The sequence below is a fragment of the Trichophyton verrucosum genome, assembly GCF_000151505.1.
Source record: "Trichophyton verrucosum HKI 0517 chromosome Unknown contig00859_1.f1.exp, whole genome shotgun sequence".
Classification (NCBI taxonomy): domain Eukaryota; kingdom Fungi; phylum Ascomycota; class Eurotiomycetes; order Onygenales; family Arthrodermataceae; genus Trichophyton; species Trichophyton verrucosum.
The window spans coordinates 1-21195 of NW_003315231.1; the positions used below are offsets into that span (position 1 = coordinate 1).

The window sequence follows — 21195 nt, forward strand, 5'->3', positions numbered from 1 at the left end:
TATATATAGGAAAAATNNNATTACCCCCCCCCCCCCCCCCCCCCCCCAGAGAAATAGAGAGGGAAGCAGCTTACATGCTCTTCTTCATCCTTACCGTAGACCCGAGATTATTGGTCTATCAATAACAGTGTAGGTCCAAGGGCTCAGGAGGATGATAGTTGGCATATTGCTAAGGGGGAAGGTAGGTTAAGGGTTAACAGCAAGTAGGGGAAGAAGGGAATAGGTAGATAACAACTAAGTTGAGGGTATATATTAAGGAGAGTAATGGATATAAATCAATAGGGTATATTTACTCTAACCTCGGGGGGGTATATTTGGACTACCAGAGGTATTAAGGTATTATCTAGGCCGGGACCAAAGGCTAACATAGGGTACTTGGCTGTCCTTACTCCGAACAGTCCAGCTAAGACTGTGGTTAGAAGTAGATAGAGGCTTGATATTGGCATGTCGAAGCAGGGAAAAGTTCCATGTGTTGTTAAAAAGACTTGAGGACGTTGGTGGAAAGTGGATATTATGTAAACATCCACGTGATGTCTAGACACGTGATAGCACTAACTCCAGCTGGTTCCATCCAATAGGGAAGGCGAGAGCGTTGTTCAACGGCCAGCCACATCCAATAACTAATGAATGGCGAGGATAATAACCATGGGCGAGGTGTACAGTGAGTACAGTGAGACTCGACGTCTACCACCCCTATCTGACGCTTGAACATATACCCGTTGTCCGGATCCGCTTTGTCCACGCCAATCATGATACCCAGGAAGTTAACCGCTGAGCAGAGGGCGAAGAGAGTACGGAAGTCCTCTTGCGTTAGTCAGAACCATGAAGAAGCTTTAGTTTTTTCCAGACATAGGCCAGCTGGTCCACCCGTGGTTGTTTAAAGTGTTTTGCGTCGTCCAAATGCAAGGAATATGACGATAGTTACCCTGACGCAACGTTTATAAAAGGGCAAACTACACCTCTTCTTCCCCTTCGCTACCCTCTTTTTTAGTCCGCGTGATATCTCGGAAGAAAATATTGACATACCCTACCTATATCTTTCACATAGTGTCTTCAATAATTGCATCCTGGGCATCTTCATAAACTCCCAAAATGGAGATTGAAGGCCTGTTACAGTTTGCTCGCAACCACGTTCTACTCTTTGCTGGCGGTTGCATCATACTTATTTTATTCAGTACCAGCATGAATTTCGAACAGTTATTTGACCGTATGCACATGTATGAGATTTCTAACGAGATTCGGCTGAAAAAGATAGCTATCCAGCCCAAGGATGAACATGAGAAAGACTGTGACTGGCTTGTTGAACGACTCTATTTGGTTCAGAGACTCCATAAATGGAGGCAACGTCAAATATTCCTCAGAGAAACAATAGTTGAATATATTACGCAAGGCAGGAAACTAGATACCATTTCGAATCTGGATAACTGGGGGCCTAGAGACTGGCAACACAAGTTATTAAATGAGGCTAACGAGGGCTGGGTTCTTACAAATGAATGGCATGACCTTCATCAACGCAAGCCTAAGGGCCCTAGAGTAAGGCTACGTGATAATTTTATCTCCCAGGCTTATAAAACTCTCCTTGATAACCCGACCGAACACCTTTCTCGGCGATCTCTAGTGGAAGGATGCGAGGCGCGAGGTGGTTGCTGTGCAAGGGCATGTCAGTGCTGTATGAGACCACGCGGCCAATACCCTAATAAAAGACTATACTACGCCCATTGCACGCTATTCTGCGGATGTTGTGTCCGGAGTCGAGGATTCGTACTACATAAAGAAGAACAGTGCAAAGACTGTGAAGGGCTCAGCGACATTTCAGATACGCCTTTCCCTATTGAAGGCTCCGAATGGTTCAAAGTATTGTAGGCAAGCTTAGCCAGCCTTAAAGAGGACGAGTCATGCGAGAACCAGTAACTAGTCCTCCTGGTATTGGGCTCGGCTGCCCTGTCCACTGCAACTACCTATGCTGGGACGGAGGCTAAGATAACTGATTACCTAGTGAATCTGGCTCAAGGGATGGAATGAAGATGTGGATCATCTTGCTACAGGGGCACATGAGGAGGCACACAGTTGACATGCTCCTTTGAATCAAATGGTGACTTCTTTGTATCTGGAAATTGCCGAAGACGGCCTTGATCGAGCGATGCCAGCATTCACTGAATGCAGCCTACAATGGACACAAACAGAGCACAACCAAATCAAAATCCCAATTTCTGCATCCTTCATCTAGTCCTCTGTTCTTCATACCTACTGTTTTTTTCCTTTCTATCGACCTTGCATACCGCTTGATCCTTGAAAGATGCGGCGGATATTGGCGTCTCTCACCCTTTTGCCGGCCGTACTGGCCGCAGACATCAAAGTCGAGATGCTCTACCAGCGTATAATGGCTGTGACAATGACAACGACCAAGTCAGCTCCTCCTACAGAGTGTACCTATACGCCGCCGCCTAGGAACTGCGAGAGGGCCTGCGGAGTGGGAAACGTCCCCTGTGTAAACGAGACCAGATGCTACAATCCATATATAGGGGAAGTTTGCTGTATGGACGGGAGTATGTCACTTTGCTTTGATTTTGATCTCATATTTCCCTTTCTTCTTACTTTCTTTTATACCCAGTGTCATTCATTTTTTTTGCTGTTTATGATATCGTGGCTCTAGATAAGCTGACCTGGACATAGGTTACTGTCCCCAAGATACGTACTGCATCGATACCGGGTGCTGTCCGATAGAATATACACTCAAGCAATGCGGTGGACATGAAGTCCGAAACTATGACCCTCCTCCAGGAGAAGACAGTTCAACTACAAGGAGACTCTCTTCCACGTCTACATCTGAACCCATCACCTCGTCGTCTACGAACTCTGCCGTAACATCATCCGGTAGCGCCCAACCTTCCAACCCAAGTGGCTCCAATGACAAAGACGGCAACGGGGCATCAAAAAAAGTCAGTGCTATCATTGGAGGTGTGGTGGGTGCTCTTGCAATTATAGGAGCGGTGGTCGTTGGGGTTGTATGGTTGATACTTCGATCAAGGGCAAAGGAAAAAGCTGCCTGTGCGGCTGCTGCAGAAGAAGGTGCGGATAATGGAATGGAATTCAAAGCACAAGTACCATATGGAAGTGGCGAACCAAGACAAACGGCTTCGAGGTCAGTAATGGGATATTACGCACCTTCTACTCTTGGCCCCACGGAGGCTACATCGAGCATTCCATTTTATAATATGTCTACGCCTAGGAGGGTGACGGAATTGGATGCCGAAGGGATATATCATATAAACCCGACATCTAGCTCGGTTACAGATGACGTTATAAGTCCTTCAAGTGAAGGCCAGTTGTCCAAGGATACCAAATAGCTGGTTCTTTGCCTATTTATTTACATTTAGTCTTTGATGCTGCTTTGATCTACCCCTTTACCATGTTAATTACTTCTGATGATATTCATCAATATAAAAACGGTTACTATTCCATGTCTAGACTTAGTATGTTAGAATCTCCAAGGTGGTCTTCAGGTTTACGTGTTAAAACAGAAAAGTAGTAGAATTGCTCATTTCATACAGCGCGTTCAAAATGTCAGGGTTTATTTACATTATGGAAAACTTCAGCTTCGTATGCCATACCGTCTCTAAAGGAAAATAAAGATATTGTTTCGCTTATATTAAATCAAAGCTTGACAGCTGGGCCGGGAGCAGAAATCTCATTGTACAACAGCCTATGGATAAGGGTTAGTAATGCTTGAATGGAATAACATGTCTACATTGACGACTTACGTGGTCAAGAAATCAGCATAGTCCTCTCCAGTAACTTGACCGGAGAAGTAGCGGGCAGCGAGCTGGTACTTGTTGCCTTTCGGACCCTTGGCAGAAAGTTCATCAGCTTGCTCCTTGAGCAGCTTGAGTGCATATGCCTTGTCAACTCTCTTTCCCTCAGCGGTGGGAACATTGTGCTTGGCCCACTGCCAGAGCTGACTTCGGCTAACTTCAGCAGTAGCAGCGTCCTCCTATGGTGAAGCGGGTTAGTAATGGGTTGCGTTAACAATACTGAAGAGTTCAACGAACCATAAGGAAGTTGATTGGGATACAGCCGACTCCACGGAGCCATCCCTCCATGTAAGAAAGACCGATGTTCAGGTTCTTCCTGATGCCAGACTCGGTGATGTTTCCTGGAACGTTAGTGTTCAAGAGATCATTGGCGGTGACGTGAACATCCTCTCGTCGGACAAAGAGCTGGTTAGGGGTGGGCATGTATTCGTTAAAGACGTTGGATGCAATGGATGCAAGAGCTGGGTGGGCAACCCAGGTTCCGTCGTGGCCAGCACGGACTTCACGGAGCTTATCTGCACGAACACTCTCCATGGCAATGTCATTTGCCTTGGTATCATTCTTGATAGGGATTTGAGCAGCCATACCACCCTATTTTGAGATGTTAGCACTGTATATAGAAATCATGCATGGGTGAGAAAGGCCTAAGCTTACCATGGCGTGAACACCTCGCTTGTGGCAGGTCTTGATCAACAGCCTCACGTATGCATCCATGAAAGGTACGGTCATGGTGACAGAGGCGCGGTCGGGAAGGACAAAGTTGGGGTTGTTACGGAACTTCTTAATGAAGGAGAAGATGTAATCCCATCGTCCACAGTTCAAGCCAGAGCTGTGGTCTCTCAATTCATAAATGATCTCGTCCATCTCAAAGGCAGCAGTGATGGTTTCAATGAGGACGGTACCTCGGATAGTACCTCGAGGCATACCGATGTAGTCCTGAGCGGTGTTGAAGACATCGTTCCACAGACGGGCTTCCAAGTGAGATTCCATCTTGGGCAGGTAGAAGTATGGGCCAGCGCCTCGCTTAACAAGCTCCTGGGCATTGTGGAAGAAGTACAGACCAAAGTCAAACAAACTGCCGGAGATTGGTTCTCCATCAACAGTGAAATGCTTCTCATCAAGGTGCCAGCCTCTAGCACGGGCAATGAGTGTGGGGAGCTTCCTATCGGTGCGGAGTTTGTACTCCTTGCCGCCGAGGGTGAAGTCTACCTGACGGCGGATGGCATCGTAAAGGTTCACCTGACCATTGACCATGTTCTCCCATGTTGGAGCAGATGAGTCTGTAACGTTTATGCATTAGTTATCCATATTTGTCAGAACTAGTTGCTTGTGTAAACAATACGGCCTTCGGGGAACTCCGCTCACCTTCAAAGTCGGCCATGTAGGTCCAAACATCGGCATTCAAAGCATTGACAACCATCTTCCTGTCGGTTGGGCCCGTAATCTCGACACGACGATCAACAAGTCCCGGTGCGGGGGGAGCAGCCTTCCATGTATCATTGTCGCGGATGTGCTTAGTCTCAGGCAGGAAATCGAGAAGGGCGCCTCTATCAATTTCGGCCTGGCGGTCAATACGTCTCTTCAACAGGGCCTTGCGGGTGCCATTAAATGTGCGATGAAGGAGGGCGAGGAAAGCTGTAGCCTCCTTGGTCAGGATCTTGCGAGTCTGGTCGTTGAGGGGCCCGAGGATGGCAACACCCCTGAGCTGAGCTTCCACCGAGGTCATCTTGCTTTGGTGCTAGAGTGACGTCAACTTTGTAGATGGTATATGGTTGTATCACAGCAGCCGGTATCGAAGTTGATGTTATAGCAAAGTCCGGAGGAGACAAAAGGGCGATGCCCGAAGGACTATAGGAGGGTTTATATATACACGACAGCATCAAACGGCCACCCAAAGCCGCGGCACATGTTAAACTGGAGTCTTGCTTCTGTTATGGGAACCAGCTCCAGTTAGTCTCACTACTTTTTGCCCGCATAGCCAGTAACTTGAGTTTCCCTCGGAACCCAGCCGACACTGGCTATGTGTTATGGTGACACAGTAATAGCCATCGACTCACCTTCACGGCACCAGACGCCGAACGACCAGGAAATACGGCCAAAGAAGAAGACTCATGCTAGACAACTCGGACGAGATATCTTATCTACTACATTTACTATGTCAGAACGGGAATCCGGGGGAGCTATTGGAGGCATAGTTACATAGTACACATTCCATCTAGACCATCGAAGCCACCGTTAGAGTAACCATCTCGGCCGATTTTTCCGACTGCCCAGAAGGTGTCATGTTCTCGCCCCATATATCCGGGGGCATTATCGCGTAGACAGAGCTGATTTCCTGCGGACATTTATCGTCAACTTGGTTTGCTCGGAGCCCTCCCGCAGCCGCAACAAGCTCATCCATCAGGGTTGTACAACGTCATCTGCACGCCCTATCGAGCGACATGAGCCCGAGATCTCTGCAGTTCACACATCTTCTCTCCGCTTATGTATGTCTAGCGCTCATATTAATGCCTGATATCTGCTGTTTCTTTGCAATATCGGCTTCGTTCGTCGTCTTTTTCTTCATTCTCGCTTTCTCGACGTCGCTTTTTGCCTTTTCCAGAAGCCAAAAAAAAAGAAGCCGAGGCTCAGCACAGGCCTCGCTGACTCATCTTACAGACACGTGATTCTTCCCCCGGTTTTCGGTTTTTTCTCAAAAGGGAAACGGACAACTTCCGGCTTTTTTTCTTTTATTTGCTATTATTATTAACGACGACAACGACGACGACGACAGAGATTGAGAGATATCGGGAGATACCTGACGAGATGAAGAGATGAAGAAGCGTCGTGGTCTCATTACATATGTACAAGCTAACAACCCTGCATCTGGCAGCACAGAAGGAGAAGCAACAAATATGGATACCCGAAAAGAAATTTTGGTTCGAGTCAAAGAAGTCCAACAAATAACAGATTACCCCCAGGTTGAATTAGAAAGGACGTTTAGGTATACTGCCAGGCAGCGGGAGTGGTACCCTTATACTCCTTTGCAACTCCAACGAACTCGACACACTTCTTGACGTCTCCCCCAGGGACCATGGCGTTCTTGATGTTGGCGAAAACCTGATAGTACTTCGAGTCTGGGACAGGGCAAGCCATCAACGCAGTGGCACCCCAGCCGCCGAAGTAGAAGCTGCCGGATTTCTTGTTGAGAGGCTTGTAGGCAAAGCCGCCGACGTATGATCCTGGTGGAATGGCTGCGGAGTGTGCCTGGGTGAAGCCGAGCTTTCCGCTGGGCTCGACGTACATCTGCTGGCCACCGGGGACAAGCACGCTCTATATTCAATTGTCAGTAGGGCCAATTGAGAGAATTGCGTTGGAACTTCGCTCGTGAAAGATTAGAGCTTACCATGCTGTTCAATCCAAGGATGACGGTAGCGTTTCCTGGTGGGCAGTTGTCACCGACGATTTCTGGGCAGTAAGTTGCTGGAGAGCCACCTAGCCAGAAGGCCCGGCCGGCAGCCTGCATGGGCAGTTTGTCGACATTCTCTCGGCCTGGGTGTCGTGCAGTGACTTCAATGTTGGCCGGGGGGTCTGTTGGGAGATAGGGGCTCGCAAGGGCGAGGAGAGGGAGAACGAATGCAGTGATCAAAGATGCCTTCATCTTGTCTGGATTGTGAACTCCTTTTGTCTCTTTTGGCCAAAAGGTATGTGAAGAAAGTATGTAGCGAGCGTCTGGTTTTCTGGGGACAGAGATTTTTTTTCTACAAGAGCGCAGACAAGGGGGTAGATTATATAGTCGATCCATATATCTCTCATCGTATATAAAGGCATATGCAGCGCCCATGTCCCTCGTATCCACTACGTACATTCATTTTTTTACAACCATCCTGCCAGTGTCTTATCTCCATCTGTACTTGCGGAGGGCCCAATAGGCAGAGAGCGCATCTGCAGACTGCCGCTGTTCGTGGCAATGGAGGACCGAAAACTGAAACATCGCCGACCCGTTCTTGAGCTGCTTAGCAGTTTAGCACGGTGGAGATACCGCAGTGGCAGGGAAGAGAGGCTGATAACTAGTACGATGGGAGTGGATCTCGCTGCGATTTCCCTCGCCCTCGAAATCCTGATATACTGCTCTATCCGGGCATATGACGGTTGTCCTTCAGCCCCCGAGTCAGACATTTGGATGAATTGGCTTCGTTTACGAGGTGCAACTCCAAGACATGTCTTTGAGCGCTTCAGCTCACCACTCAGATAACTCGCTGCGGAAGGGCTTAAATTCACAGCTGTCTGGGGCGATTCTCCATAGAGTTACCCACGGTTGAGTATAGTTATGGCTCCTCCACACCCGGGGGCGCCCTCGTGCCTGTACCATTGCCAGTCTACAGTACGTGGGTATACCTGCCGATTGCTAAAAATATTGCTTCTGTTGGCTGAAAATTTTTCCTATCAAAAAGAAAGGCATGTCCATCAGATCGATGCTCCTTTGATAGAAGTAAATGAAAGATGCTCCGTAGAGCAGTTATATTATTAGGACGACGGAGAGCCACAAAGTAACTATCGCAGCCGTCCAAGCCAGACCCGCTGTAAGTACGCCCGTAGCATCCATCGAGTGGGTTCGATCTGGGGGTGGGCTAATTGAATATCTGGTCTTGCGGGTACAGTAGTTCTTAACCAAGTGAAGGCAGTTGTTGCGCCTACAGTGGTCAAATGAATGCCCTCTCTCTCTCTCTCTACGGAATACTCCATAAGTACCGAATTTGATACTAGCTGACAAGATTGTGAAGCTCGCCTGCAGCAGTTAACCATATTATTTCTTGCATGTGTTTTTTGCCTTCTGTCAGCCACTCTGCCTGGCAGTTAGTCCTGTCGCTCCCTGTTGATCGCTGCCAGCCAGCGAGGATCAATCGCATCCACAGAGAGATACGGACTTCGATCAACTCCCTCTGTCATATTCGCAGGAACATTTCCCAGCCCTAGGAAACTCCACATGTTCTTCTTCCGATAGGTGATTGTGTAGTCTTCGAACCGGGGTTGCTTCATCAGCTCGATGAAATGCTCCGAGCTGCCCGGCCAGATTGCATTCACACGTCCAGTCTTGTAGTCCTTGTACCAGCTCCGGCAGCGGTCTGCCCAGATGGTATGCTTGGTCCATTCCTGGACATGCTCGTTGAAGGCGTCGGTGACGTCCTGTCGCGGGCTGATCGAGTGTATATCCTCATTTTGGATCTTGCGGATAAATTTGACGGCATAGCTGCCCGCCTCCATCAGTGGGCCGACCACCGATCCCTGTCTGCCAGTCAGCCAAACTCCTCCGTATCATTTTAGACGTTGTGAGGGATTGGAAAAAGGTAGTTTGTACGTTGTGGATAGGCCATGTCGGGCCAAAGAAAGAGATCATGTTAGGGAACCTAGGCACCTCAGCGATCAGCAGCTGCTTGATATCCAAGAATTAAGTAGGACTCAAGGGCATCCAGAATATTTTTAGTTAGTTATTTCGTCACTCACTCACCCAGGGACTGCCAGGCCAAGATACGACTCCGGGTGAGTCTTCCATTTTTCACGAAGATCGACGCCCCCCTGGCCAACAAGCGGGAACTTGGGTCGGTACGAAGTGTCGAAGCCTGTGGCGCATATGATCGTATCCGCCCTTCTCTCGGTACCATCTTCGCCGATCAACCCGTCTGCTGTGAATTCAGTCACTGCCGTGAAGTGGACGTCGACGTTGTCCTGCTGGATCGCCGCCATAAACGGATCTGCAGGGGTCATTCTGCGGCATCCCACGCCAAACGAAGGCAGAAATCCTATTATTTTGTTAGTTTTCATGATGAAGGCGAAAAGATGGCTATTATACCCCTTAAGAGACGCTCGTCTTTGATGCATTCGGTCATTCGCTGCTCGTACATCTGGCGGACAGCCGCCTGTGCCGGGCTCCCCTTATAAAACATCCCCCAGAGGGCATTGATCTGGTCTTCCCAGGACTTGCAATGCTCAACCAGCGCCTGCGGATCGGATCTGAATTTCTCCTTCTCTTCGTCCGAATAGGCTGAGTTGCCTCCCTGGTTTCCCGCAATGGCTGCGAACCATGTACCCTATATAGACGGGGTGGTCAAGATATGAGGCCACCGAAAGGGGTGTGCATCCAGAGCGCAGACTTACTGTCCTCACGAATACATCCATATGTTTTACGTGTGGCTGCATCCCAGGAACCGTCTGGATGCTCGAGGCTCCGCTGCCAATTACTACAACGTTCTCCCCTTTCCATTGCTCTTCCTGGTAGTCTTTCGGCCATGCTGCGGTATGAATCAACTGTCCTCACCCGTTAGTTATCAACACAGGTAGACCGGGGGCTTCAGAAGCCATCAGGGAGATGATTACCCTTCCCGTGAATTCATCAAGCCCAGGAATATCTGGCCACTTGTACTTATTCAGGAACCCCGAAGCATTCAACAGAACATGGCACTTCTCTTCGATAACGATCTGGGATCCGTCCGGCGCCGTCTGACTGAGCTCTACTCTCCACTGGCCGCAAGCCTCTTCCCAGTAGGCGCCTGTCACTCTCGTGTTGAAAGTCATGTACTTGCGAAGATCAAAGACTTCGCACACTCTGTCTAGATACGCCCACACGTCTGTGGCATATGAATAGATGTTGTTCCACTCGGGCTACCAAATATATCAGTATCCATCTTAACATCAATACACCCACCCTCCCACGGTGGACAGGACAAGGTGATACCAACATTAGGAGCAAAGTTGAATATATAAGAGTGACTCGGCGCATCGCACGCACAGTTTGGATATCTATTCTCCAGCCAGGTACCACCTATATCATGGTTCTTATCATATACAACATGCTCGACGTTCTGGCAGTGCTTCTGGATGTTGTAGGCCATCATGATACCGCTCAGGCCCGCCCCTATAGTTAATACCTTGATCTTTCTATTATACCCGTTAAACATCGCCTCCTTATCGATTTCGTATGCAGAGCTAGGCCTGCTGGTCTTGTCGAACTCCGGTGTAACTCTAGGCGCCATTATCGTGGGATATAATAACAATCTCTACTGCCAAAAAATGGTTATATAAAACGAGTTGCTAACGAGGCTACCTGCAGGTATATACGTTTGAAAGGGAGTAAACCCCAACCAGGAAGCTTCCTTCCCTTTATACATGCTAGCATGTCCTATGTCGAGGCTGAATCTTTCGTACGAGCTGGCCTAGAACATGGTGGTGTCCGGGTACGGACAAGGATACACACACGCAGTGTAGCCTGTATGTGTGGGCGGGCTTCCATTAACCACTTCAGGAAGCACGGCCTCTTCTCTGCCTCCCCCATGCAGGGCACGGCTTGTGCTTCCAGGTGTGCTGCGAACTGTCCCGCGGCCTCCGTATGGTTGGAAATGCAGCCAACTCGGGTTGTTCGCACAGCCAGTCATGCAACATTCGCGAGGATATCCCGACTGGAACCAGACGATACCCTCCAAATCAGCTGTTGTGCAGATTAAAGTACTTTCTGACTGCGCCGCAGGGGTCCAACATCCAAGTCTATGCCCTCATAGGCTGGTCGAAGACTTGACATGGAAGAACATGCATTATTGTGACTAGGATCAGATATTACTGGCTTGGATACATACATACACACATACATCTCAGCTGGAGAACTACATTTTACGTCACAAGATACTAAGCGCGCTCGCAATAATAGAGGGCCAGGGGTTATCAAGGCCTGTGGAACACAAACCCTAGTCTTGTATGTCAAAATTCGCCAGTCAGAGGTAGGTCTCTTGAACTCTGCCCAGCCCATATCTTGAATTTCCCGGCTGTAGGAATTATCCAGTTCTGCTGGTAAATGCTCCAGTAGCTCAAGTCCTTCCGTGTCAAAGACAGTGTCACTTCCTTTGACTGACCAGGCTGTAGCTCGACCTTTTCGAAGTTCCGTAACACACGGTTAGGGAAGTCTATAGATATCACTCGTTCATCCTCATCTTCCCCTTCTTCTTTGACCGTCTCGTTAACACCGGACGGGAAAGAGACGTAAAGTTGAACCACAGTCTTACCAGCTCGTTCACCAGTATTATTGACCGTGAGACTCACATTGACCATGGACTCGAAGAGTGATGGATTGCCTCCTTCACCACCCCCAGCAGTCAAGTTGTATTCGTCAGTACGCCGCCGGAGAAAGTGAAGGCGCTCCGTTTCCTGAACATCGTCCACGGACGAGATGTATGGATAGACATATCTTTCTAGCCCGTTGAATCCTTCAGGGAACAGGGCTGAATTTGGATCTGGGATGCTTTCATTATATGAAGGTAAAGTCACGTTAACCTCAGACCGTGAATTTGCTGTCGCCGATTTCTGGCTTAAGGCTTTGATGTTGATACCCGACAATTGAAAGGAGGTATATGATAGGCCATAGCCAAACTCGTACCGTGGCGTGATGTTCTGCTTGTCAAAATACCGGTAATCGAAATATAACCCCTGGGTGAAGTTTTTCTGGGGTACCACGTCGTTGCTCTCATACAGAACCTTGGACTCGGGTCCATAATCTTCAGGATCCTTTGCGATGGTATACGGGAGTCTCCCAGTTGCATCGACTCTGCCGAATAAGACGTCTCCAAGGGCTCTGCCACTCTCCTGGCCGGGTAGATTTGCAAGCACAACAGCTTTAACTCCAGGCTCTTCAATCCAATCTTCCATCATTACTGGGCCAACAGAATGAAGAACCACGATGGTGCTTCCTTTGCCTTTGCCACACTTATCAGAAGCCTGCCTAATTAAATTATTGCCATCCTTTTGAATGGACAAGTCGTTGCGATCCCCATATATCCCTTCCCAGGAGGCAAATCCCTCCCCTGAATCCGCATTGGCGAATACAATGCATAAGTCTTTATCCTCCAAATCGTTATCTTGGATGCCGTTATAAAGGTATTCATTTAGAGACACATTATTGCTGTCATACGTCTTCTTGATCTCGTCCCACGGTGTGATGAGATATGGGAAGTCGACCGCGCCACTGCCCCATCCGGATCCAAGAGTGCCCTGGTTGCAGGACCTATCGGGGCAAACGTTTGGCCCATCCCCTGGGCCAGCATCTTCCCCAAAGACGCCTACTTTCGTCTTCCTATCCGAAGTGGTTCCTTTTGCAGAGAGGGGCAATATGCCATCTTCATTCTTCAAAAGGACAGTGCCTTCAGCTGCAATTTCTCGAGCAAGATCAATGTGGGAATTATTCCACACATTTGGTGCCCGGACATAGCGATTGACAGTCACATTTTGGTCATCATCGCTCCCTTCATGCAAATGACCCGTTTTATTCTTCGTCCAGGAGGAAAAATTGGGGCCCCCTCTGCCGTCAGGGGGTGGTTTTTCCCACTCATCCTGCTTCAATTGATACCATGCCGCAACAATTCTGGTTACCATATAGTTCAATTTTCCGACTTCAATGGATCCATTAAGAACGGCAGTAGTCAGATTTGGCCCCCAAAATGATTCTCCCGAGTCTGAGTAGTGTATTTCTCCAGGCATGCTCACGTCCATTCCTGCAAGGGCGCTTTCAACACCAACTTGTTGACCATACCAGTCTGACTGAACGAAACCCTGGAATGCCAACTCATCTTTAAGTATTCCGTTCAAAAGCCGGTTGTTGTTGCAGGAGTATGTGTTGTTCACCATTTGATAGGCACACATTACACTACCAACACCGGCACGGACGCTTTCGGAAAATGGCCAGACGTACACCTCATGAAGTGTGCGGTCATCTATATTGGTAGACATGGCTTCAGAATTATTCCATTCATGTGGCTGCCGAAAGTGTTCTTGTTCGTTCAGAACAAAATGCTTTGCGGTGGCAATTACGCCTTCGTTTTGCGTCCCTCGTATGGTTTCTGCGGACGCAATTCCTTGAAGAACAGGATCGGTGCCAAAGCCTTCCCAATTTCGTCCTCCCGCTGGAAGAACGCCCAGAGGGCCCATGGAAGGACCTAAGAGCACATTTACCCCTTTTCTCCGAGCCTCTCTTCCCAGTGCTTCGCCTCTTTTATACATCAGCTCCCTGTTCCAGGTAGCTCCAACAGTGATACCGGCAGGAAACGCGGTAATGTTGTCAGCAAAGCGTATCCCTAGCGGACCATCTTGTAAACATAACGAAGGAAATCCAACTTCTGTGGCAGGACCTGGGGAACAGCGTTAGCTTGTGTACGTTAAATGCTAAGCATTGGTGGTGATAGAAAAAGCTAACCCGTATTACCAACGCAAAGTCCCATTTGCCAGCCTACACCGGTTGTAACATTGACCTTTTCCACCAGAGTCATATTGTTCACCAGTGACTGGGCCTTGAAATAGCTGTCTTGCCATCTTGGAACTGTTTTAACCTGCGGAGAACGCTGTTTCATGGGAAATGTCTAGTAGAACGAATATTAATATGCATTGGAAGCATTCATGAATCCTACTGGTTTTGGAAATTGGTAATGTGGAAAACTGCAGACATTTTTCATGTTTCTAAGACTTACTCTGTCAGGGATGTGGTATTTGCGCTGTAACCTGGGACGGTCGAGGCTCTCCTGGCTTCCCCAGAATAGAAATATAATGATTATTGTGAGAAGAGCAGCTATTAGGAAGAGTATTAGAGAAAGGAACCTCCTTTGTTTGATCCATGCTGGGTTGTGATTCCTCGTTTCTTTCAACTTATCCATAACTGGAGGATCAGTCGATGAAATCGGGTAGGCTGGTGATGGAAATCATGAACCAGCATTTAAATGTCAATTCTCAAGTTCATAACCTGAGCCTGTGTATTCTTTCGATCAACTTTGACAAGGCGACCTAGTTTGGGATCTCTTTTATTGCAGGTTTCGAAACAGTCGTGATTGTCCGGTTGGCGTAAAGAAGTAGTGCATTGAATTGAATAGTGAATAATCATTTCTATCCGTCATGGAGAATATGTAGAAGTAGAGCAATGCCATATTGCAAGGTATATACACCCAAAAGGGATGTATTTCCCAGTGGCAACAAATAGGGGTAACCAATTATGACGCATATGCCCTGGCCGGTCAAATTCTAGAGCTGAGATAAATGGACAGCTATGGACATAACACTTCCAGTAGAGCCAATGACTGACAAAACGCAATGACTACATCAAGCAAATGCATGAGCGGTCGAGAGTAAATTGTATGGAGAAATCTGAGCGTTCGAGTGGCGTTTCTTTCCTTCTATTCAGCCTCAAACGAGGATGCTATTATGTAATCGCTGACTTTAGTATCATGGCCAATGGTAATGCAAAATTTTATTATATCATACTGATAAGGTCATATATAAGGTCATAAAGTGTTTTATTGGTTAACTTTTATCGAGTCTCTCAGCCAATAGAAAGGCGTGGCGCTTCCCCCTTTTACCCTAGAGCCGTATTCCCTTCATTTTAACCCCTTTATTTTGACATTCTCGATAATTATATTTGCTGGTAGAGTACTCTGTACGTCTGTCCAGTAGCTATCCGGTTTAAACGATATATATTCAGTATAAAAACGTGGAGTCAAATGTCCCCGAATATCCCATATACACTGAACAGAATCTTGGAAGCTCTGGACTTATACCATATAAGAAGCCTCGTCAAGGAACCATACACCCCAGAACTTTGCCGTCTTAGTGTACGGTGCAGAACTTTGAGATATACTATAGGAGATTCTTTCTATCTCAAAGCATTGTACGGGGTGTATACTTGCTAATCGATATATAACATCAGAATACTGACAGAGGTGTCGGTCTAATGCCCTATTCACTAAATTTGTACATTTCTTGTACAAGAAATCAGGAGGGAGGACCTCATTATATGATGGTTCTCAATGATAGGCTCCCGGGGTGATATAAAATGGGTATTTGATAAAAGGACATGTTCATTGAACAAGACATCAACGTTTGGGGAAGAACACGCCCATGAACAAGAGACACTGTGTTGTTTCTGACTCGATAGAGAAAACAAACGGCTTATTAAAAACAAGGACGGTCGATGGCTCCGCCACACTCCTGGCCATCATTACAGCAGTGGCAGCAGCGGCCCTGGTACCCTGTTCATCAATCGTAATAGCCGAGTTATGGAGGATAGCACTGAGAACATTTTCTCCGGCTCCCATCTTGGGAAAAGTAGAGGGAAGATAGGTCCCTATGCGCTGGAAAACTTCCAAAAGATTCGTACCGTAGGACATATCAACCTTTGGAAACCCGAGCCTACTGACTTTTTTCTGGCGGAATGGAGCCTGCTCAGAAGACAGACTGGACAAAACCTCTTGCACTGATACGCCGTCTCGCGGTAGATAAGCCTTGAATGAAGTTGATGCAGAAAAGCTCTCAGCTTCATATGGTAGCTTCACTGCATTGTACTTTGGTGTATCACATACGAATATTTCTTCTCCGAAACGAAACATCATGTCAACACGGCGAATATCTGAATCCGTGACCTTGAATGGATAGTCTGTGGCGGTATTTTTCGGATCAAACTTTTCTTTCCAGGTGCCCTTGAATGCTAATGCGTTGATGAGTACAAGGTGAGAGTGAGCAAGGTTGTCATTGCAAATCATATTGTTGATCATGCCCATGGTGTTGTTTGATATCCAGCCGTTTATGGTGGTCAGCCCGTCAAGCAGGCGTGGGAATTCCATATTTGCGCAAACCTCAAACCCTTCCAAGAAGCGAGCGTACTCATCGTCTAGTACTGTTCCTTTGTCAGCAAATATTGCATTTGCTACTGCAGTGGTGTCTTTGCAGTGCTTTAGGAGGCGGTGGACAACGTCGAATTGCTCTGGCGTCGCCACGCCCAGCGAGGTGCACATCCTCTCTGCGTCCGACGGGGTGGCAGCACCTATTAACATGGCCATTGCGATGCCTATGGATGCAGGGGAGATAGCGAATCCTGACTCTGGAGTTTCCTGGCCACATAAATCCTGCAATATTGCCCGCGCAGCGCCGCTGATGCAGGAATAAGCAGGATGGACAGCCATGGTGAATATTCTTGGAGTAGACTGCAACGAGGCTGTCCAGCTACTAACTGATGGATAAGACCAGAGAAACGCCTTTTTCTTGATGGATATTGAGCCCGGTAACCTGGAGTTGGAAGATGTTGATGAATGTTGGTTGACTCACAGCAAGAGAAAAGGTTCTATCTATTTATGTATGTTTGTTTTGATCACTTTTCTTGGTCAGGCAGGCATGGTTGACATGTGAGGAGGCAGCGATGGCTTCGCTTGGGTCAAAACCAATGACAGCGATATAGTTCACAAGTCCAAGTACAGGAAAACAAATACGCCGGGGGAGCCGGCGGAGACAAGACACTGCAACTACAGATCAGCTGGCTTGCTAGGGGCAAGCTATAGGTGAGTCTACTTCTGTATCATTCGCTAAAATTTTATTCTTCTATGCTTCAGTTATATCAAGTGCTTTTATGAAACTTCAAAGCGTAACTAGCCATATCTTTATGTGCAAACGTTGAAGATAAAGGAAAAGCTATGCATATGTACTCTAAAAAACCGTTAAAATAGCTACTTATGTACAACACTGCTGCGTCGATGGAGGACTTCTGCATCTTCGTGGCGGGCGGTTTGTCCACGGTACTCTCGCTTTCCTCGAAGGAACCAGTCGGCAACGATGATCATAATGACAACAAAGTAGACGACAGATACGTAGTTCATAGCTTTTGGTAGATTGTTAGTGAAATGATTGTGGCTCATCGAAAGGGGTTAGACAGGGGTAAAGAGTAGACTTACTTCCGGCAGTGACAGGATAGACTGAAGGGAACGAATACATAATGAGAGTAAATAGAGTCCAACAGAGCAGGATGATATTGGCAGCAAGACCAAAATTGCCTAGCCAGAAGGGCCCATGCTGAATATTGTTCCGTCCCTTGATAAGAAGACAGACAACCGGGATGACGTATGACACGTACAACAGCACGATGCATGCGGTGACCATGCTGTTGAATGCAGTTGAGGAACCAAGGAACAAGAGCCCCAAAAGGCCAACAATGGTGCAACTGAATGCATGAGCCGCTAGGGGTACATCAAGTTTGGGGTTGATCTTATTCAGGCCCAGGGTGGTATGGAAAGGGAGGCCGCGATCGCGGGCAAAGGACCAACATAAGCGAGACTGCCATGTATGAGAAGCGATCTGGCAACCAATTCCAGTGGCCAGGACGAGAGATTCGAGGACAATGGCGCCGGCTTTACTGCCGAGGGCCTGGAAGTAGAGTTCGAGGATGGGCACGCCAGTCGGGGATTTGACCACGGTGTTGAAGTCGTTCAGACTAAAGAACATAGAAATCACATAGAACCATGCAGTGACAAAGCCGATTGCGACTGTTCCCATTATAGCGATGGGGATAGATCGTTCAGGGGCAGCGACTTCTTCGGCCATATGCGTTGCGGCATCAAGACACGCAAACACCCAGTTGGTATTGATTAGACCAACCAGATACGCAATACCATCCTGCTTCCAACCTGTGGAATTAATGAATGTCGCAAAGACGAACTTGGCTGACTGGTGTGTGGGCGCTTTGGCGGGAACAGTAATGAGGATCGTGATAAAGGAGATCAAGGAGGTATAGAGCGTAACAGTGGCGATCTTGGGGAGGAGTCTTCCGACGCAGTTGAACAGAAATGCAAACCCGTTTATCACCTGGTAGGCAACGACAGTATGCCATGGCTGAGGGACGCTATTAGTATGGTAGTCAGCCTCTCTAATTATACACTATTAGGTGAAGTACACCAGAGTTTCTTACAAGTCAGGATGGCCCATCTGCCACATACCAACCGCGGCCGCACCGAGTCCCAGAGCAACACTGGCAGATGTGAAGATGCTCCCGGCCCAGGCAAACCAGCCGGTCAGGTACGATGCAAAATTAGCATACTTCTTGGGAGCCAGCTCATTTGCCCAGAAGTACTGTCCTCCAGCATTGGGCATAGCACTAGCGAGCTCAGAGAGGGTGATGGCAACACAGGTCGAGATGAATGCGATCCATGGTATGCCATAGATGGTCAGCACCGCACCCCCTGAGTTGATACCCGTAACCAGTGAGGCAGAGATACCAAACCACGAGTTGGTAAGGGAGAAGCCAACGGCAAGCAAGGAAAGCACCGAGAACTTGCGGGTCATGTCCTGGGTGTACCCCATGGCCGCCAGCTTGGCTGCATCGCTATCGATCGATCCCTTTTCATCCCCCGAGGATGGAGGGGACGGATACCTCTCCGCCTTGGGGCCGATGCTCTCGTGGTCCATCTTGATCAACGAAGATTTAGTTATCCCAAGAGCTAGCTAGTAGTTCTAGTAGTTACTGGCGATAGTTGACGGGCGAAGTAACAAAGGCTGGTAGGGCAAGCTCTCGATGGCTTAAAGAGGAAGTCGGTCTCGAGATTGTTTGTCGCATATGGGATTTCAATGGGATTTCACGGGCAGCGGGTCGAAATCACTGTACGGAGTATAGAGACAGCTCTAGTCCATCTACAGCTCCTTGATGATGATATGGGTTGTCGCTTATGGGTGGTACACGGTGCTACGCATCTGGGGTGGGCGATGCATGCACTGATAGCCTCTCTTCGTCCAGGGAGGAGGTGAAGACGTTGATATAAGTAATTTCCTTTTCCCAACCGAAGAAAAAAAAGATTTTGTCCACTCTGGTGTGGAGTAGTCCAGAGAATTTTCACGGTTTCTTGCCGGCTCGAATATTTTTAGTTGATACGAGCAACTTTCACAAGCTTGGAGTAACTCGTTATTTGATGTCTTTTCTCAAATTTTTAGTTAACTATGCGGCCTCGTCCTCTCGTCTTGAGGATTTAATGCAGACTCGAGAGATGATGCTGCAGTGCAGCTTCTTGAAGGATCAGAATTTGCGGAAAAACACCGGCTGGTTATCCCTGGGCAAGTGTGAGTTATGAAGCCGTGAGGTGGCCACCAGAGTTTTAAGGGAGAAGCGCCATGATGTCATGTTCCGCCAGTGTTGCATCCGCCGAGCGAGGGTTCGGAGATGAGCGATGCTGATGGTGTTGGCGAAGTAGAGCTGGAGTCGAGGTTCGTGATGCTGTTGCTAGCGACACTGATGCCCAGCATGTAACTAACTGGATACTTTTGATGTCGAGCAAAAGCCGTAAATGGTCTGTCTTGGTTGTCATCAAGCCAAGGCGTAGTTTGCTGGTTATGTACGATGAGTCTTCAAGAGTCTTTCTCGCTCACGCATAACTATCCCTCGTACTCCGTAGGGATGTGCCATATAAAAGGTACTCCGTAAGACAGCACAGGGGGTCTGGAGTCGCAGCAATGTTGAATACCCCAGAGTAACTAAACAGTATACGATAGTTACTCTCCAACTGCCTCCGCCATGGTTTTATCCGCACCTGAGTCGGTCATAACATTTTATGATATCGCCCTCGCATCGCCAGTAATAGAAAACGCAGCCTCTCCCAACCCTTGGAAGTCCAGATACGCTCTCAACTTCAAGAAAATTCCTTATAAGACGAATTGGATTCCTCTGCCTGATATAAGCACTGTCAGGACCTCACTTAACATCCCAGCGTCACGTACCTTCGCCGATGGGTCTCCATATCACACTCTCCCTATGCTATTTGACCCAGCTACAGGCAAAGTTATAGGAGATTCCTTTGAGATCGCCGTGTATCTTCAGCGCCAGCACCCCTCGTCTGGAGGAGACCTGTTCCCAGAGCAAGATCTGTCTTTCACCTATGGAGAAGGCCCAGTGCTGTTCGCGCCCATCGCGGAGTCGAGGGTGGAAAAGGCCATAGAAGCATACGTTAAATTCAACACCAGTGTCGACGCTGCGTTTACCGCACATGTGCCGCTCATGGTACACGGACTACCTTTTGATCCAGCGACGGCCGAGCAGTCAAAGGCTGAATTCTCCCGGAGAGCAGGAATCCCATGGGAGGACTTGTCGGTTAAGGGGGAGCAGAGAGGCGAAATGCTCAAGTCGTATGAGCAGGCCCTCTCTGGACTAGCGGAGCTGTACAAGAAAGGCATAACTGGGCCGTTCCTGTTGGGCAACATACCGTCCTATGCGGATTTCATCGTCGGAGGATGGCTGAGAATGAGCCAAGTCACCCTCCCCAGGGAAGAATGGGAGGCTTTGAAGAGCTGGCACGACGGGATCTTTGGACAACTTCACCAGGCGCTTGAGGCGTATGCCCAGATGGACTAGGCGCAGAAAACTATTTAGACATTCTTCCATCCAAAAAGAAAACTTCAATCCAATTTTAGACCTCTATCAAAAAAATATAAACCCAGAACGCCAATGGCCCGGATTCTATCTAGTTAGTGCCCGTCTCTGTCTATAAAAAAAAGAAAAAGAAAAAAAATAGATACCCGGTCGCGTATACCGGAGAACGATACCAAACAACGGGCGGCAAAAAACAAGACATAAACT

The 21195-nt window shown here is 48.1% G+C and overlaps 10 protein-coding genes across 10 annotated transcripts; 3 read left to right on the forward strand and 7 right to left on the reverse strand.

Annotated features, from left to right (window-relative positions):
* Positions 1-1092: 1092 nt before the first annotated feature.
* On the forward strand, positions 1093-1863 carry TRV_06948 (uncharacterized protein; the record flags this gene model as incomplete). The annotated part of the gene is made up of 1 exon (XM_003018891.1): positions 1093-1863. One exon carries the CDS (start codon positions 1093-1095, stop codon positions 1861-1863), a length of 771 nt encoding a protein of 256 aa, XP_003018937.1.
* A 433-nt stretch (positions 1864-2296) lies between these two features.
* TRV_06949 (uncharacterized protein) lies at positions 2297-3347 on the forward strand (the record flags this gene model as incomplete). Its single annotated transcript, XM_003018892.1, has 2 exons — positions 2297-2546; positions 2725-3347. 2 exons carry the CDS (start codon positions 2297-2299, stop codon positions 3345-3347), a joined length of 873 nt encoding a protein of 290 aa, XP_003018938.1.
* Positions 3348-3757: 410 nt separating this feature from the next.
* TRV_06950 (uncharacterized protein) lies at positions 3758-5538 on the reverse strand (the record flags this gene model as incomplete). Its single annotated transcript, XM_003018893.1, has 4 exons — positions 3758-3991; positions 4050-4403; positions 4467-5092; positions 5178-5538. The coding sequence occupies 4 exons, from the start codon at positions 5536-5538 to the stop codon at positions 3758-3760; spliced, it is 1575 nt and encodes a 524-aa protein (XP_003018939.1).
* A 1253-nt stretch (positions 5539-6791) lies between these two features.
* TRV_06951 (IgE-binding protein) lies at positions 6792-7635 on the reverse strand (the record flags this gene model as incomplete). The annotated part of the gene is made up of 2 exons (XM_003018894.1): positions 6792-7124; positions 7198-7635. 2 exons carry the CDS (start codon positions 7633-7635, stop codon positions 6792-6794), a joined length of 771 nt encoding a protein of 256 aa, XP_003018940.1.
* A 1013-nt stretch (positions 7636-8648) lies between these two features.
* On the reverse strand, positions 8649-9056 carry TRV_06952 (uncharacterized protein; the record flags this gene model as incomplete). Its single annotated transcript, XM_003018895.1, has 1 exon — positions 8649-9056. The coding sequence occupies one exon, from the start codon at positions 9054-9056 to the stop codon at positions 8649-8651; it is 408 nt and encodes a 135-aa protein (XP_003018941.1).
* Positions 9057-9296: 240 nt separating this feature from the next.
* Positions 9297-10822, reverse strand: TRV_06953 (uncharacterized protein; the record flags this gene model as incomplete). Its single annotated transcript, XM_003018896.1, has 5 exons — positions 9297-9633; positions 9693-9880; positions 9948-10097; positions 10167-10395; positions 10416-10822. The coding sequence occupies 5 exons, from the start codon at positions 10820-10822 to the stop codon at positions 9297-9299; spliced, it is 1311 nt and encodes a 436-aa protein (XP_003018942.1).
* Positions 10823-11540: 718 nt separating this feature from the next.
* On the reverse strand, positions 11541-14476 carry TRV_06954 (uncharacterized protein; the record flags this gene model as incomplete). Its single annotated transcript, XM_003018897.1, has 3 exons — positions 11541-13903; positions 14032-14185; positions 14294-14476. 3 exons carry the CDS (start codon positions 14474-14476, stop codon positions 11541-11543), a joined length of 2700 nt encoding a protein of 899 aa, XP_003018943.1.
* A 1209-nt stretch (positions 14477-15685) lies between these two features.
* TRV_06955 (uncharacterized protein) lies at positions 15686-16771 on the reverse strand (the record flags this gene model as incomplete). Its single annotated transcript, XM_003018898.1, has 1 exon — positions 15686-16771. The coding sequence occupies one exon, from the start codon at positions 16769-16771 to the stop codon at positions 15686-15688; it is 1086 nt and encodes a 361-aa protein (XP_003018944.1).
* Positions 16772-17308: 537 nt separating this feature from the next.
* On the reverse strand, positions 17309-19040 carry TRV_06956 (amino acid permease family protein, putative; the record flags this gene model as incomplete). Its single annotated transcript, XM_003018899.1, has 3 exons — positions 17309-17460; positions 17534-18501; positions 18544-19040. 3 exons carry the CDS (start codon positions 19038-19040, stop codon positions 17309-17311), a joined length of 1617 nt encoding a protein of 538 aa, XP_003018945.1.
* A 1096-nt stretch (positions 19041-20136) lies between these two features.
* Positions 20137-20970, forward strand: TRV_06957 (uncharacterized protein; the record flags this gene model as incomplete). The annotated part of the gene is made up of 1 exon (XM_003018900.1): positions 20137-20970. The coding sequence occupies one exon, from the start codon at positions 20137-20139 to the stop codon at positions 20968-20970; it is 834 nt and encodes a 277-aa protein (XP_003018946.1).
* Between the last annotated feature and the right edge of the window lie 225 nt (positions 20971-21195).